The sequence below is a fragment of the Cololabis saira genome, chromosome 23, assembly GCF_033807715.1.
Source record: "Cololabis saira isolate AMF1-May2022 chromosome 23, fColSai1.1, whole genome shotgun sequence".
In the NCBI taxonomy this organism is placed as follows: Eukaryota; Metazoa; Chordata; class Actinopteri; order Beloniformes; family Belonidae; genus Cololabis; species Cololabis saira.
In genome coordinates this window covers 1,653,432-1,671,783 of record NC_084609.1, presented here as the reverse complement: position 1 = coordinate 1,671,783, position 18,352 = coordinate 1,653,432, and the positions used below count along the sequence as shown (strand labels likewise).

The following is an 18,352-nucleotide window of genomic DNA, read 5'->3' as shown; positions in this document are numbered from 1 at the left end:
CATGAGAGTTCAACGTAGATCTGGGAATCATCTGCATAAGCTGTGACTCAGATTAGAGTCTGTATGTGCCTTTTTTCCCCTCAACATTTCTACTTTATTCTCGGCATTTCTACTTTTTTCCAAAACTGACTTTTTTCTCGAAGTGCATATTGAAAAAAAATCTTTTCCCTCTAAAATATTATTTGTATTTTCCTCCTGCCTGGCCCTGATACTGTGAAGTTAATCAAACTTCTGAACTAGTTAGTCCTCATGAAACTGTCACATGTTAACAGATGACCGGGCAGCCCCTCCTGAGTTCTGTCAGGGGGTCGACTGTCCCACAACTGTCTCATTGTTAGCCTGGACCATCTGTTAAAGACCCCCAGGAAGTTCCTGTTTTTGTCCAGGAAGACATTTGACCTATGTGACCCGTTGCTTTTAAAGACTTTAAGCTAAAGATGTCTGTTTGTTTCTGCATACCACAGATTAGTTCATCTTTAACTGAAATGTCACATGTCACATGTGTGACTTTTTAAACCTCGATGTCTGTTACCTCCGTCTGTTTCCTGTTTTCTTCCAATTGTCCATTATCTATACACTGACAGTCCGTATATGGTCATTTCCTGTGTCCCATTCTCAATAAAAGCATCTTGCAGAAAGAGCATCTTGGGAGAAGAGCTTGGGAGTTCTCTGTGAGGGCCTGCGGGTCCTGCATTCCTCTGCTTTCCTCTCACCTTTCCGCAGAAAGCCTTAAAGATCATTCTAACAGTCTCTGTGTCTTTCCTTGATTATGAATTTATGTGACGTTGATTTGGGACCCAACATTTGGTGCCGAAACCCGGGACCTCGTACATCTGTGGCGTTGGAGCGGCGTAGGATCCAACAGGCCATCTAAAACTGTATGCCATTCCTTAATTAATTAATATGGCCCCAACCGTAACGTGCCCCCAAGTGTGTTATACATCAAAATGTGCGTCTTTATCCTCCAACAACACGCATTACTTTTCTCTTTCAAAAGCGTTACCGTGGCGACGCTAGACGGCAAAAAGTGCGCCCAACCTTCATCTGATTGGTTCAGACAGAAAAAACTTTGCGCCTCAAGCCCCACAATACGGTTTGACGTACATGAACAAAAATCGGTACACACCTGTATCATGTCGCAACTTAAAGAAAAGTCTCTTGGCGCCATGGCCGAAACGGAACAGGAAGTCGGCCATTTTGAACATTCTGAATTAATCGCGCAATATATGCCATTCCTTCGAGAATTAATTCAGCCCGAACCGTAACGTGCACCCAGGTGTGTTATACATCAAAATGTGCGTCTCCATCCTGCGACTACACGCATTACTTTTCTCTTTCAAAAGTGTTACCGTGGCGACGCTAGACGCCATAAGGCGCGCCCCCCTTCATCTGATTGGTCCATATTTGATAGTTCCCCAAAAGTCACCAAATTTTGCACCAAGCCAGGCCTGGTGAAAAATGTGATATTTAATGGTTTGCATTAATGGGCGTGGCTTAATGGCTCAACAGCGCCCCCTAGAAAACTTTGTGCCTCAAGCCCCACAATACGGTTTGACGTACATGCACGAAAATCGGTACACACCTGTATCATGGCACAACTTAAAGAAAAGTTTCTTGGCGCCATGGCCCAAACCCAACAGGAAGTTGGCCATTTTGAATTAATTGTGTAATGTTGGCGCAATTTATGCCATTCCTTCGGCAATTAATACAGCCGTTCCGATTTCAGGAACGGGGCCAAGTTGATCCTGCGCTGTCCAGAAGTCCGGTGACGAGAGACTGGTGAGAGACCTCTTCTTACTTAAATGCTTAGGGTATTGATGTATTTTTGTGTAAAATACGAGTGAAATTCTGTGTATACTAACCTGGGGTTAGTGAAAAAAGGTGTTGGCCGAGGTCTGGGACCATTTTTGAAGTCGGGGAGTTTTAAAAGACACTATTGTCTGGGGCTAGTGCAAAAGCCAACACTCACTCGTTCTAGGGACCGGCTTTAAGGTCAGGGATTTTAAAGTACAGAATAGCGAGAAGAGGTTTCTTAGGAGTGTTTTTTAATGGGTTTGTTTAATGTTCGTCTTGTCTAATGTTCTTGTCTAATCTTTATGTCGGGAAACTGTGTATGTTCAATGTTGGGGGTTTCCACAATTGTGAAGTAAAATTTAAATTGTTCACTAAACAGTCTCTGTGTCTTTCCTTGATTATGTATTTATGTGATGTTGATTTGGGACCCAACAATACTCTCCTGTAGTACTCGGTATCGGCGAGTACACAGATTAAAGTACTCGTACTCGTCCCCCGGGTCGGGGGTCCACAGGTCCACCAGGCCGGGCCCCCCAGGATCAGGTTCCCCAGGACCAGGTTCCCCAGGATCAGGTCCCCCGGGATCAGATTCCCCCGGGTCTCACCAGGACGTTGGGGATGTGCTGCGGCTCCACGATGAAGAACTTGTCGTAGCGGACGATGGTCTCGAAGAATTCCAGGGACACGGAGCTGTGCTGGTAGCCGCTAACGCCGCAGGAAACCAGCTGGGGGGAGAAGTAGAGGGTTAGGGGGTTAGGGGGGGACGGGGGAACAGGGTCCATGATGGGGTTACAGGTCCAGCAGTTCCAGAACTCACCGTCCTCATCATGTCCTGCAGAGCGCTGGTCTTCAACGAGTCCCCGGAGAAATGAGCTCCATGTGACGAGGGCAGAGCCTCACCGAGCATGTAGAGCAGCCGGATAGAAACCTCCACCTCCATGAAGGAGGACGTCTGCCAGTTCCTGCAGAGACGGAGACGTTAGAGAACCAGAGAGATGGAAACCTCCACCTCCATGAAGGAGGACGTCTGCCAGTTCCTGCAGAGATGGAGACGTTAGAGAACCAGAGAGATGGAAACCTCCACCTCCATGAAGGAGGACGTCTGCCAGTTCCTACAGAGATGGAGACGTTAGCGGTTCAAAAGACGGTGATTTGAGTCGTCGACAGCTGTTCTGGCCCTTTCAGAGCTGTCGGACGTGGCTCAGGGGATAAGCTCTGCGACCAACACTCAGACTTTAACGCTGGGGGAGCAAAACCGCAAGCTAGATGCGATTCTGGAACAGAATCAGGATGGAGGATGGAGAAGACCTTGGAGAAGTTGGAAGCTCGGTTTGGCGGGAATTGAAGTGATCACAAATTTGTCTGTTTGGAGTCGCCATTGAGGAACCAGAGACTAAAGGCAGATGGAAAATTACTGACTCTACCTGTCTTTTCAATATAATTGCTGATTCTATAATCTGACCTTGACAGAGCGGTTTGGCCGATCGCTCTGGTCACAATCTCCCTGGTGGAATGTAAACAAGTGACTCTGCCCCCACTAGCCCTCCCCTCTCAGGAACATCTGTGGACCTGTTTCAGAACTGACCGAGCCGACTGATAATAAGGACATTGGCTGAGGAGCAGCTGTGGGCGAAGTTCACGGACTCATCGCTACACACACTTACTGATAAACACACCTCCCTCAACTCAACGCCTTCCGGGCCCCCCCTCTTATCAGCCCCCCCAACGCAGTCTCCGGGTTTTGAGCGCCACGAAACCGCGGCGATCACTTGGATGCACTGTGCCGATTGGACAAGGTTCAAGCTGCAGGAAGGAGCATGGACTTCCTGGGCGCAGCTATAAAAGAGCAAGGCCCCCCTCTCTCTGGTCTCCTCTCTCCTTCTCTCTTTTCCTCTCTCCTACAGGTCTGCTGTAGCACCAGGACCAGCCAAGGACCGGCTTTCTCCTTTCATGACCGAAGGAGCGTCCGTTTTGCAGCGCTGCACGAGTGACCCACGAGGTTCGGAGGCCAGAAAGGCGTCGACGTGAACGCCTTTGGACCGACCTGAAGGAAGCCAAGCTGCTGTACCCATAATGCACCACTCATCCACAGCACGGATTACAAGTCGGAGTGAGAGTGGCTTTATCAGGACCACCTGCCGAGCGTAACCACCCAGCTGTTCACCAAGGAACGCTGACCGGCCAGACCAAACCACTTTTTTTCTTCAACTACAAAGACCCACGTAAGAGTAGGGCTGGGCGATATGGCCTTTTATTAATATCTCGATATTTTTAGGCCATGTCACGATACACGATATATATCTTGATATTTTGCCTTAGCCTTGAATTAACACTTTGATGCTACATTCACACGAGTATGGTGATACTATATCTACATTAAAACATTCTTGTTCATACTGCATATATTAATGCAGACTGCATTAATATATGCTCATTTTAAACTTTCATGCAAAAAGGGGGAATAAGTCAAATTTACCCAACTGTATTTATTAAACAATTACTAAGCAGTGAGTGGCACAAACATAAAAAGTGTCATTTCAAAATAGAAAGTGCACGTTGCATCTCTGACTCCCCGTCTGTAGAACATCTGCTAAGTAATGTTCTGGTCCTGGTTTTACCAGGATGACCAGGTTTCACCTGGTTTTACCTGGTTTTACCAGAATGAGCTGCTCTGAGCAGGAGGGCCCCTTAGAGCACCTTTATATTAAGACTAATTGTAGGTGCAGGGACTGCAATGTTTCATCCTCTCCTCCTTTACTTTGCATCACTTTCACTTATTGTTAGAAATATGACGTCATATAGTCTTGTTTGACTTTGTTTCGATGATAGTGATTGATTTCATGTGGCCACATTTAAGCAACACTCGGGGACGTTTCTCAGCTCTGGAAGAGAAAAGCCTGAATTATGGTTCCGCGTTAAATCAACGCAGAACCTACGGTGTAGGGTACGCGGCGATGCGCACTTACGCCGTAGCCTCTGCGTTGGTGTAACGCGGGACCATAAATCAACCTAAAGGCTCGGCTGCGCGTGTAGCGCTGAGCGGCTCCTCTGCTTTCCGGAGAGCCGTGCGCGTCGTGCGAGGAGAAAACATCCCCTCCCGTCTTTACTACGCCGGTTAGCTTTGAAAAGAGTCTGTCGCGTGTAGCAACCGCGCAGGTGAGCTCACGGCGCAAACAGGCGAGTTTGGGAAAGTTAAGTTAAAGTTAAAGCGGAGTGGAAGTGAGCGGCGGTCCCGGACAGCAGCGCTGACACCTGCAGCTGGTCGGGGGCCAATGATAATGCACACACGACAGCACGTGACTGACATGTGTAACAGGGTGCACTTGTTTTATGTCTCAGAGAAGGAGAGACGAGACGAGAGAGTGAGAAAAGCCTGTAATTTAATGCCCGCGGCTAAAAGCAAAATGCGTGAAAATTTATACTCGAATATGCACGATAGAGTCATTTTGTACATCGCACAGAGTAGAAGCCGAGATACATCGGCTATCCTCGATATATCGCCCAGCCCTACGTAAGAGGCTGTTTTGTTTCTGGGCAGAAAACTTAGTAACACATTTTAAAAGTTACGTTGTGAGCTGGATTGCTGTTCCCTTCACAACTGTGTTATTAGCTTAAGTGTTTTTGTGTTGTCTTCTTGTTTGTCTACTGCTGCATCCACACCGCTGGATCATGATGACATGTTCCTCCACAACAGGTTTACTTCTCCTCAGAATGATTAAATAAACTTTAAAGTCTTACTGCATGGTGTTGGTGAAGACGCGGCGGACGGCCTCCAGCAGCAGCTCTGGAGAAACCTGGGCCAGTCGGTCCAGCAGCATCTTCAGCTGCTTCCTGTACTCCACGAACATGGCCTCGTCCTCGCCCTGGAGACAGAAATGTAGCGTTAGGCTGCTTTCAGACCTGTGGCCCTTTGGTTTGTTCCGATTCAGGGGCTAAATCCATACAGTTGTTTCGTTTCTCGTTTGTGGCGTTTGTGTTCACAAACGTCTGTAGCGGTTCAAAGCTGTTAACTAATGAACCAACTGTTCTCTCATTGGTCAGAAATGAAGGAAGGAGTTTCCTCTTCCGTACCCCAGGAAAAACAACAAGCCCCTTTCAGAGAGAGGGTGTAAAGCGCAGAGTGCTGCCGCCAGCTTTCCCATTCATTGTGTATGTGCTACTGCTGCGCAAGAGCGGACCGCTCTGCCGCGGCGTTTGCACCGTGCCTGCCTGCCCGAATTGAACATTATTTAATCTCACCGTGCCACGCAGTGACGACATCTCGACACGTCCAATAGGAGAGAAGCTGGTGGAGCTGCACCGACTCCTCTCCTTGCGCCGCGGTCACACATACACATGAATGGAGTTGTATCGGTTGCTGTGTGGATCATGTTCTCACTACAAACAAACCGCTCCAGATCTGGAATGGAAGAGAGCCGAGAACCGAACCCTAACCTCTCCTAGGATCTAGGCTAACTTGTTTTGTCCCACATCTGAGCGCGATTGCTGTGTTCAGATAAACCAAACAAACTGATCTTTAGGGGGAAACGCTCCCTGTTCCGGAACAACTGTTCCAAACGGGACAGTTGTGAAAGCTCCCTTAAACCACAGCATCGGCCGCCGTCCTCCACCGCGGCACCACCCACCCGCTAACAGACACTCACCTCGTTCTCAAAGTTGTACTCGTCGTCGTACGTCAGCTTCTTCATGACGGCGAGCATCACGGCCTGCAGAGCAGAGAGGAGGTTAGACACCTGAACTAAATGTTTCTACCTGAACTCATGTGAAACAGTAACTGATGGTCTGAACTGATGCTGTGATCCAACTTTTTCACTTGCGATCCGATACCGATACCACAGCCCTGGTACCGATCCGATACCGATACCAGCGCATATTTCTATCTCTGTTCTGACCAGTAGGTTCACTTTTTTTACTACTTATTTTGTAGTGTGGAATAATAGAAAAAGCTTGATAAAGTGACATTACTCAGAATGAGAATAACATACTTCCTGAGATGAATAGTCCACAACAGTAGATTATTATGACTAAACTTGAGCCATTTATTAGATATTTATATTCTTTAACATAAACTAGGCAGCAGCACTTAATAAAATAAATAACATCTCAACATGAAAAAGCTGGAGCGGACTTTTGGAATGGAGTGCTAGTATCGCAGCGCTAGTATCGCAGTTTTCCGCTGAACTGAAAAAACGTACGAAAAAAACGTACGACAAAACGTACAAAAAAACGTACGAAAAAACGTACGAAAAAAACGTACGAAAAAACGTACGGAAAAAACGCACAACAAAACGTACGAAAAAACGTAGGAAAAATTGTACAAAAAAAACGTACGACAAAACGTACCGAAAAAACGTACGAAAAAACGCTGGAGCGGACTTTTGGAATGGAGTGCTAGTATCGCAGCGCTAGGATCACAGTTTTCCGCTGAACTGAAAAAACTTACGAAAAAAACTTACGAAAAAACGCACAAAAAAACGTACGAAAAAACGTACGAAAAAATGTACGGAAAAAACGCACGACAAAACGTAGAAAAAAACGTACGACAAAACGTACGAAAAAAATGTACGAAAAAACGTACGGAAAAAACGCACGAAAAAACGTAGGAAAAATCTACGAAAAAAACGTACGACAAAACGTATGAAAAAACGTATGAAAAAGCGTACGAAAAAACGTACGAAAAAAACGCACGACAAAACGTACGAAAAAACATAGGAAAAATCGTACGAAAAAAACGTACGACAAAACGTACCAAAAAAACGTACGAAAAAACGCTGGAGCGGACTTTTGGAATGGAGTGCTCGTATCGCAGCGCTAGGATCACAGTTTTCCGCTTAACTGAAAAAACTTACGAAAAAAACTTACAAAAAAACGCACAAAAAAACGTACGAAAAAACGTACGAAAAAAACGTACGAAAAAACGCACGGAAAAAACGCACGACAAAACGTAGGAAAAATCGTACGAAAAAAACGTACGACAAAACGTACGAAAAAAACGTACGAAAAAACGTACGGAAAAAACGCACGACAAAACGTAGGAAAAATCGTACGAAAAAAACGTACGACAAAACGTATGAAAAAACGTACGAAAAAACGTACGAAAAAAACGTACGAAAAAAACGAACGACAAAACGGACGAAAAAACGTAGGAAAAATCGTACGAAAAAAAACGTACGACAAAACGTACCAAAAAAACGTACGAAAAAACGCTGGAGCAGACTTTTGGAATGGAGTGCTAGTATCGCAGCGCTAGGATCACAGTTTTCCGCTGAACTGAAAAAACGTACGAAAAAAACGTACGAAAAAAACGTACGAAAAATCGTACGAAAAAAACGTACGACAAAACGTACGAAAAAAACGTACCAAAAAACGTACGGAAAAAACGCACGAAAAAAACGTACGAAAAAACGCACGGAAAAAACGCACGACAAAACGTAGGAAAAATCGTACGAAAAAAACGTACGACAAAACGTACGAAAAAACGTACGAAAAAACGTACGAAAAAAACGTACGAAAAAAACGAACGACAAAACGTACGAAAAAACGTAGGAAAAATCGTACGAAAAAAAACGTACGACAAAACGTACCAAAAAAACGTACGAAAAAACGCTGGAGCGGACTTTTGGAATGGAGTGCTCGTATCGCAGCGCTAGGATCACAGTTTTCCGCTGAACTGCGATCCGCGGATCGGATCGCAGCATCCCTAGTCTGAACTATTTTATCTGCTAGCTCAATGCTAAACTCACCTCGATGTTTGCTTTCTGCTGCTCCGTCAGTTGAGGGAGCTGAAAACAGAAAGAGAGAACTTTAGTCTAACCGTTCAGATTGAGACCGGGCGGTTGTTGCCGTGGCGACGGCGTGGTTAACCCACCTGCTTCAGCACGTGCAGGTACTCGTAGCAGAAGCCCACGATGTTGGCGGAGATGTCGTCGTCGTCGTGCACCAGCAGCTGCAGCAGCAGAGGAACCTTGTTCTCCAGGGCCGTCAGGGCGGCCGCCGCCCCGGCCTCGTTACCGGCCTTGGAGAGTTTATTCCAGCTCAGGACCAAACTCTGGCCCATCCCGTTCACCAGCCGCGAGAACTTGGCCAGGAAGTCCACGTCCTCCTCCTAAACACACAGTAGGGAGGGGTTAACGGGGGTTAACGGCCTCCACCAACACGCCGGCGTGGGGAACAAAGCACCGGCATGGCAGCACCGGGTTCCCGTCACCTGACCAGATCTGGTCCCTGCTGGACCCCCCTGTGATGAAAACCTGTCTACTTCCAAAAAACTCCCAAATGTCACAGAAACCTTTGTACGCCGTCACGAGGTGGTTTTACAGACGTGTCGATAATAATCTGGTTTAGTCCAGTTGATTCTTAAAGTGTCATGGAAATTATAACTCCAAACTAGGGCTGTCAGTTTAGTGCGTTCATTAGATTAATTAATTACACAGCTAATTAATGCGTTATGAAAATGAATGCGATTAATTATAAGTGGAAAAATGCGCAAGTATTTTAAATTTGTCCCATTGAGGGACCCGTAGGCCACGACTTCCTCCTGCTGCTAGTCATGCTAGCCGTGCTAGCCATGCTAGTTACGCTAGCCGTGCTAGTCATAACAGACCTGGACGTCTCAGCTAATCTTTGTTGGGCCTTTGAACGGCAAGTTTATGTATAAAAAGAAAGAAGACGGGACTATCAACAAGAATGCAGTGATTTGTACATTTTGTAAAAAAGAATTTTCCTATCAGCGGAGCTGCTCCAGCCTGAATTATCATTTAAACGCTAAACATGTCCGGACAAGTTCCACTGGAAACGTTACAGCTACTAGTGCTGGAATTGCTGTATTGATCAGTTTTAGTTTTAATTTTGAATTGAGAGTCTTAAGTTTTGAGACTCAGCCTTATTTTAATTCTGAATTTTATTTATTTAACTGTATTTGTATTGCAGTTTTGAATAATGCACCTGGTCTAATCGGTTTGCTGATGCTTTAGCTTTTCCTTTTGAATTTCATTGATGAAACTTCACCAATAAAAATGTGGATTTCAAATCTTCTCTTCTTAGTGTATTACATTTATTAGTCATGACTGCAATTTTGTAATGTCCTAGAATTCTAATTCTTTATTTGGGGACCTTTAGCAGAGATGAGATTAATTAGATTAATTAATTATAAATCCTGTAATTAATTAGATTTTTTTTTTTTAATCGCCTGACAGCACTAATAATAATAAGATAACCTTGTTTTAATTGTAAAATGGGTTTGGCTAAATACAATATTTGACTAAAACTAGTCTAAAATGGACAATTCTGACTAAACTAAGACTAAAATTACTTTTAGTCGACTGAAACTTGACACGACTAAAAGCAGAAAACTAGAACTGAAACTGCCAGAAACACTAGTCGTAGTTTGTTTGTTTTCCCCCTTTTGTTAAGCGACCTTGGGTATCATGAAAGGCGCTACATAAGTGCAAGTTATACTATTATTATTCATCCTGACCTGGTCCACGTGGAAGAATCCTGCCGTCTGCAGGACGCGGGACAGAGACTCCACCAGCTTGGTCTTATCGTTGGGATCCATCCCTTTATTGATGATTTCAAACAAGCAGTCGCACGCTTCCTCCCTCAGTTCCTGCATGGACATCTGGTTCAGCAGCAGGTTAACGAATCTGGAAAACATTAAAACATTCAAACATCTGGTTCAGCAGCAGGTTCACAAACCTGGAAAACATTAAAACATTCAAACATCTGGTTCAGCAGCAGGTTCACAAACCTGGAAAACATTAAAACATTCAAACATCTGGTTCAGCAGCAGATTCACAAACCTGGAAAACATTAAAACATTCAAACATCTGGTTCAGCAGCAGGTTCACAAACCTGGAAAACATTAAAACATTCAAACATCTGGTTCAGCAGCAGGTTCACAAATCTGGAAAACATTCATACATTCAAACATCTGGTTCAGCAGCAGGTTCACAAACCTGGAAAACATATAAACATTTATATGTTTTACATTTTAAGATTAAGATTCCCAGAATATTCTAATTTTTTGAGATAGGATATTTGAGTTTTCTTAAACTGTAAACCATGATCAGCAATATTAAAATAATAAAAGGCTTGCAATATTTCAGTTGATTTGTAATGAATCCAGAATGTATGACATTTTTGTTTTTGTAATTGCATTACAGAAAATAAAGAACTTTATCACAATATTCTAATTTTCTGAGACAGTCCTGTGTGTATGTGAGTGTGTGTGTGTGTGTGTGTGTGTGTGTGTGTGTGTGTGTGTACTATTACTTGAATAAATACTGTATGGAATATTTATTAATGACATTGCACTAGTTTATAAAAGCCAACATTTTCTTGTGAAAAGGTTCGGCACCATAAGTTCAGGCTTCACTTCATTGGCAGCAATCAGAGGAAGTGCAGGTTATTATATGTATCTGTGTAATTTATAGTAGTTTTGTTGTGTATCTGTGTAGTTTATAGTAGTTTTGTTGTGTATCTGTGTAATTTATAGTAGTTTTGTTGTGTATCTGTGTAATTTATAGTAGTTTTGTTGTGTATCTGTGTAATTTATAGTAGTTTTGTTGTGTATCTGTGTAGTTTATAGTAGTTTTGTTGTGTATCTGTGTAATTTATAGTAGTTTTGTTGTGTATCTGTGTAATTTATAGTAGTTTTGTTGTGTATCTGTGTAATTTATAGTAGTTTTGTTGTGTATCTGTGTAATTTATAGTAGTTTTGTTGTGTATCTGTGTAGTTTATAGTAGTTTTGTTGTGTATCTGTGTAGTTTATAGTAGTTTTGTTGTGTATCTGTGTAATTTATAGTAGTTTTGTTGTGTATCTGTGTAGTTTATAGTAGTTTTGTTGTGTTCTATTCATCAGCTACAGTTCTGGGGAGTCCCCGTTTACAAACTCACCTGCATGGATTATCTGTGTTTGTGTTTTTAAATGATTTGTGAGTAAACTGTGGTACCTACCCGTCGTTGGCGATCAGTCCCAGGTCGATCCAGGACACGTAGGCTCCAACCACCTCCAGACACTGACAGGTGAGTTCTGGGTTCTGGTTCTGGTAGGTCTGCAGGATCTGGAACCAGGACTCCACCAGAGCCGGGACCACCTGCTCCCTCATGCTGTCCTTGATCAGGGAGTTCCTGCGGGACTCCTGGGGGGGACAGGGTCATTAGAACCGGTCCTGGTCCAGGTCTGCAAAAATCTACCTCCATAGTGGATTCCAGGAAACTGCTGCTCTTAAAACAACCTTCTCTCTTCTATCTGTTGCTTCTGCAGGACGTGAGGAAACATTCACCTCAGGTGTGCAGGATGTCCTACACACCGGAGTAGGACCTGATGTAGAATGTGAATTCTACAATCATGGAATTGATTAACTGGTCTCTCAGCACAATTGACCACATTTTTGTGACCAGAATCTCAGGGGGTAAGGGAGCCCTCCTGCCCCGATGGGACTTTTTTTGCTGGATACACAATGGATTCCTGGAAACATTGGAAACCGTTGTGTTTGGTGATTCTGTCTGTCGAGGACGTTGAAGATGCTTCATAATTTGATTTATGATAGCAGGATTTCTCCTGATAGGAGGAGGGGGATTTCTGGTCTACCGACAAACGCGTAAGTCGTCGACAGCTGTTCTGGCTCTTTCAGAGCTGCCGGACGTGGCTGAAGGATCAAGCAAGGTGATCAACACTCAGACTTTAACGCTGGGGGAGCAAAGCCGTAAGCTGGATGTGATTCTTGAACAGAATCTCAGGCTGGCGGCGTCTTTGAGCTCATTGGCAAGATGGATAAGACCTTGGAGAAGTTGGAAGCTCTGCTTGGCGGGAATTGATCACAAATTTGTCTGATTGGAGTCGCCATTGATGAACCAGAGACTGAAGGCAGACGGAAAATTACTGGAGTCTGTCTGTTTTTCTTTGCAATATAATTGTTGATTCTATAATCTGGCCTTGACAGGGCGGTTTGGCCGATCGCTCTGGTCACAATCTCCCTGGTGGAATGTAAACAAGGTGACTCTGCCCCCACTAACCCTCCCCTCTCAGGAACATCTGTGGACCTGTTTCAGAACTGACCGAGCCGTCTGATAACATCAAGGACATTGGCTGAGGAGCAGCTCTGAGAGAAGTTCACGGACTTACCGCTACACACACTTGCTGATAACCACCTCCCTCATTCTCAACTCCTTCCTCGCCCCCCCCTCTTATTCCTCTGATTCTGATTCTGATGTCCCGGTAACTGTCTCACCTCAGGAGTGTGCAGGATGTCCCGGTAACTGTCTCACCTCAGGAGTGTGCAGGATGTCCCGGTCCACCACCTCCGCGTCTATAGCCATCAGCGTCCTCAGGTAAATGTCCACCCCGTTGGGGTTCAGTCCCACCAGGGTCAGGACGTCGTAGAAGAACTTGGGCCAGAGCGTCAGGTACTCCATGATGAAGGTGAGAGCAAACACCTGGGCAGCTTTGTTCCTGATGAACGGCTTCTCCGGCTGGGGGGTCATCAGCTGAGGAGACACGGGACAGGTAAGGGGGCGGAGCCTCAGGACCAGAGACACGGGACAGGTGAGAGGATTCTGTCGTACCTCCAGTCATAAATCCTTTATCACATTTCATGGCCCTCAACTCTGGAACTCTTTAGATCGGTCTCTTAAGTTTCATCATCCTTAAAAATGTTTAGGACCAGCTTGGTGGCGAATCTCTGATCTAGGCAAAAATTGCAATGAAAGGCAATGAAATTGCCATTTTATGGATATTTTTTGTTTGTGTGTTTATGTTTTTCTTTGTTTCTTTTACTTTTTCTTTTTCCTTTTTCTTTTTCTATTGATTGATTTGTTTTTGTGATTTTGTATTGAGGGGGAGGATTTTTTTATAAGCCCTTCGGGCTTCTTTTCCTCTCCTGCACAATTATTTGTCCTTGTATTGTTAATATAATTACTGTTTTATCATTGTGCAAATAAATAATTAAATAAAATTCATCAGCTGCAGAGACACAGGACAGATCAGAGGGTTGATCAGCTGCAGGATTGATTTAGGTTAGTGTGGTATTATGGAATCTAATCCCTATTTTAAACAGGCCTTGAATGTCTTAAGAACAAGCTTTTGATTGTTTTTGCTAAATAAATTAGAAATTCAGCCTCTGATCCATGTCTTTATCTTCCCATTCTCTAACCTCATTATCTATGCAGGATTCTGAGTGGGCGGGGCTATGATAATGAGGCTCTGTGCTGATTGGCTTCCTGAATGACGCGTAGAAAATTACATTTTGACTTTTTTCTCGAGAAAAAATGTCAAAATGTAGAGAAAAAAAGTTGAAAAGTCGAGAAAAAAAATCGAAAGTCGAGAAAAAAAGTTGAAATGTTGAAGAAAAAAATCTAAATGAAGAGAAAAAAAGTCGAAATGCAGAGAAAAAAAGTCAAAATGTCGAGAAAAAAGTCAAAATGCAGAGAAAAAAAGTCAAAATGTCGAGAAAAAATGTCAAAATGCAGAGAAAAAAAGTCAAAATGTTGAGAAAAAAAGTTGAAAAGTCGAGAGAAAAAGTCGAAATGTCGAGAAAAAAGTCAAAATGAAGATTTAAAAAGGGACCTATTCTGGCATCTAATACCTTTTTTAAACAGGCCTTGAATGTCTTAAAAACAAGCTTTTGATTGTTTTTTTTGCTAAATAAATTAGAAATTCATCCTCTGATCCATGTCTTTATCTTCCCATTCTCTAACCTCATTATCTATGCAGGATTCTGAGTGGGCGGGGCTATGATAATGAGGCTCTGTGCTGATTGGCTGGTGGATTCTGAGTGGGCGGGGCTATGATAATGAGGCTCTGTGCTGATTGGCTGCCTGAATGACGCGATACACCGCTATGAAAAAATGGAGGAAGCTCCGGCCGGTGGAGTTAGTTGTTAGTGGTTTCACCATCGCTCCGTCTTTACGTAACGACGGGAGCAGAATCTTATTGGCTCTTATTGGCTTTTCAGAATAGTCCTCCTTTAATATTGGTATTATATTGAGATTCAACAGCAAGTATTGCAGCTAATGATGCTGTAAGGACCAATCAGCTCTAGTGGTGGTGGGAAGAAAAAATAAAATTCAATATTGCAATATATTGTTGCATTCTCTGTCACAATAAATAATCAATAAACTGACGGCAACTTTTTATTATTTTTATTTTATTACAACACACATAATGGATTTACGCGGTTGTCCAGCTGTACAGTGTTTATTTACAGGAGTACGAGGCAGTGAGGAAATATACAAAATTAAGTTGCTTACTGACTTTTAGTATTAGAAACAAAGCAGTGACTGTCCTGGTTTATAAAAAACATGTTATTAATGTTCATGCACTTTAATTAGTCCATCTGTACAGTGTTTACATTAAAAAGACTAGGAGACAGTGAGGAAATATACTTTCATTTATTCAAGTTTTGGCATTGAATAAATGCATAACTAGAAACGTCTTCCTTTTTATGGGTAATTTTTATTTTTCAGTCACATATATCATTGATGAAATTTCTTACAATATATGGAATATGGTAGGTATGGTGTGTATGGTTGTATTATGGTTATCGTTGACCACATATCGTCTCAGTATTGAATCATAGTTACCGTATCGTCCCACTACTAATCAGCTCCCAGAATTCTGATAGAACTGTATACATAAATAATATATAAAACTATAACTGCTTTCAGAAACATTGTGTAGAATTACCAAACAAATCCAGGGAGGAAACAGAGACGGAGGAAATAACTTTTAGTTTTTCCATTTTCTGTGTTTTTGGGTTTTAAATTTTTTGGTTTTTAGCATTTTATTTTATTTTATTTTTTATTTTATTAGTTTGCACACAATAAAAGTAACACTTACAGTCAAAATAGTAAAACAAATGTAAAAGGGGAGGTCAAAAAGCCAACAGGCTTATGCAGCAGAACCTCCCTCAATTTAGGAAGAAAAACTGTAACTGTAAAAAAAAAAAAAAAAAAAACACAACAAGACGAAAACCAGAAACCAAAAACAAAGAAGGTTAAACTACAAAACTACACAACAAAATAACAAAATAAACAACAAAAAAGAAAGAAAACTTTTTTTATGCTAATGTAACCCACAGACAGTTTATAAAGTAATGAAATATAGAAATGTATGCAATTATAACTGAAAACTTTAATGTTTTCATACTTTTAAACATTTTAAAAACAAAAAAAACATGGCACCAGTTATTCTGGTGTCCAACAAAACATTCCCTTTTTGGGCATAAACAAAAAAATACCAAAAGTTGTAATTTAATGATGAAAAAATACAAAAAAAATAAAAAAAATGAAAAATTTAAATAATAGAGACCGGCCTACCTGGACCTGCAGCCACTTCATCAGTGTCTCCCTGATAAGATGCTGCTGCGCCGCCGTCAGACCTGCATGTCTGGAACACAGAGGTGAGGAGAGAGAGGACAGGTGAATACCAAACAATAATCATCAATAATAAATACATGTAAATTAGAAAACAAAACAAAAATATTAAAAAAAAACATGCTTCCCCCATAATTAACGTGTTTGAAAAGGAGTAGGAAGAACTAAAAACTTAAATCCTACCTGATACAAATATACTCATTTATAAATTAATATATCAGTCTCAACAACATACAATACCTCCTCCATGTATCTTGTAAAAATCATTTGTTTATATTTGTTTTTAAACTGGTTGATGCTTCAGATCCACACAGTCTGTTCCATATATATATATATATATATATATATATATATATATATGGAACAGACTGTGTGGATTAGGGCTGGGCGATATATCGAGATTTTAATATATATCGATATATTTTCAAACGCGATATGGTACGAGACAATATCGTTTATATCGATTTAAAAAAATAAAATAAAAAATTATTATTATTTTTTTAATGATTTTGATATATCTTATTTTGTGACAAATTGACTTGAATGTTTTATTTGAGATTTGCAAAAATGTTATGCAGGAAAGGGATATTTGTTTTATTTTATTCAAGAAGCATTTTTATTCTATATAAGCAGGCAGTTTATTTTTATTTCATGTGTTTTATACATGTTGATATTGTGCAGACCTCTGTTAATAAAGGAACCTGTGTGACATTTGGCACGAGGCTTTGTATTAAAACTGACTGTTTTTTTAAGAAATGAAGCTAACAGAGATGCTAACAGAGATGCTAACAGAGATGCTATGCTATAATGCTTTGGGGGAAACCCCAATTATGGCACAGAAAAAATATCGAGATATATATCGAGTATCGCCATTTAGCTAGAAAATATCGAGATATGACTTTTGGTCCATATCACCCAGCCCTAATATATATATATATATATATATATATATATATATATATATATATATATATATATATATATATATCTCCATTATCTGTTATGCAGAATCTTTTCATTGTAGTTGGATATTGTTGAATCTTGAAATGTAATGTTTCCCTTAAATCCTGCCCTCCCTCTCTTTCATGGAACAGTTTGTGGAAGTGATTTGGTGATAAATTGTTCCTGGTTTTGTACAGAACTTGTTGCTGTTTGGAATTCTACCGTATCATAAACCCCGGCAGCCCCGTCTCACCTGAACTTGATCTGATGCTCCAGAACTTGGAAGCAGAAGAACTTGACGTGGTCGTCGCTGCAGAGACAGACAGGTAAAGGTTCGTTAGTGGTTATCTCGTTAGTTTATCTCGTTAGTTTATCTCATTAGCAGCAGCGGGGTCTGGTCTTCTCTCACCTGTACATTCCTTTAGCCAGCGCGGCAGCACAAACCTCCCAGGCGTCCTGGGATTCCTTCAGCTGCTCAAAGTACGCCATCGCCTGAAACACAAACACACACGTGAGGAGTCAGAGGTTTAAACACGGCCCTGTTGTTGCTACGGCAACGCCATCGCCTGAAACACAAACGTCTGAGGAGTCAGTGACTGTGTTTCCAGCATCAATAACCTTTTAAAACCCGAATATTGGCAATAACCTGAATTTGCACGGCCATGTAAACACCAATAACCCCTTTAAATAACCGGAATTTGCTCATATTCTGGTTTTTAAAAACCCCAATATGAGCCCTGGGTTACTCCTTTTAAAACCTGAATATTGGGTCATGTAAACGTATCGGAATATCCCCATCAAACAGAACAGGAATCTGTTTTCTGCACATGCTCTGTTCACAAGGAATCCTGGTCTTTTGAGTCCAGGAAGTTCTTATAAACACAGAGATTTTTTCTCTCTCCTTTTTCATCTTTTTTTCCCTGCTTTCTTCCTCTTTTTTCATATTGTTTCCTTTCTTTTTTCCTCTTTATAATTTTTCCTTTTTTTCCTCTTTTTTCATCACTTTTTTCCATCTCTTTTCTCTTTTTTTCATCATTTTTTAAAATCTTTTATCCTGTTAGTCTTTTTTGATCTTTTTTTCATCTCTTTTTCCTTTTTTTTAATCTCTTTTTTTCATCTTTCTTCCCTTTTTTCAGGAAGTTCTTCTAAACACGGAGAAACAAGACCAGGAGGAGACTAATCACTTCATAAATGTAATGAAGGATATGAACATTTCTGCATTTGTAGACGGTAGAAAGT

General features: G+C 41.8%; 1 protein-coding gene across 1 annotated transcript in view; it reads right to left on the bottom strand.

The window, feature by feature from the left end:
* xpot (exportin, tRNA (nuclear export receptor for tRNAs)) overlaps positions 1-18,352 on the bottom strand; it is a 43,724-nt gene that overhangs the window by 15,894 nt on the left and 9,478 nt on the right. Inside the window, exons 3-14 of the mRNA XM_061715105.1 lie at positions 17,523-17,605; positions 17,367-17,423; positions 16,115-16,184; positions 13,067-13,285; positions 11,753-11,937; positions 10,271-10,439; positions 8,663-8,899; positions 8,538-8,576; positions 6,438-6,500; positions 5,533-5,657; positions 2,612-2,756; positions 2,400-2,519 (exon numbers count right to left, since the gene is read on the bottom strand). Coding sequence (XP_061571089.1) covers positions 2,400-2,519; positions 2,612-2,756; positions 5,533-5,657; positions 6,438-6,500; positions 8,538-8,576; positions 8,663-8,899; positions 10,271-10,439; positions 11,753-11,937; positions 13,067-13,285; positions 16,115-16,184; positions 17,367-17,423; positions 17,523-17,605 — 1,512 coding nt within the window. The remainder of the gene's footprint in view (positions 1-2,399; positions 2,520-2,611; positions 2,757-5,532; positions 5,658-6,437; positions 6,501-8,537; positions 8,577-8,662; positions 8,900-10,270; positions 10,440-11,752; positions 11,938-13,066; positions 13,286-16,114; positions 16,185-17,366; positions 17,424-17,522; positions 17,606-18,352) is intronic.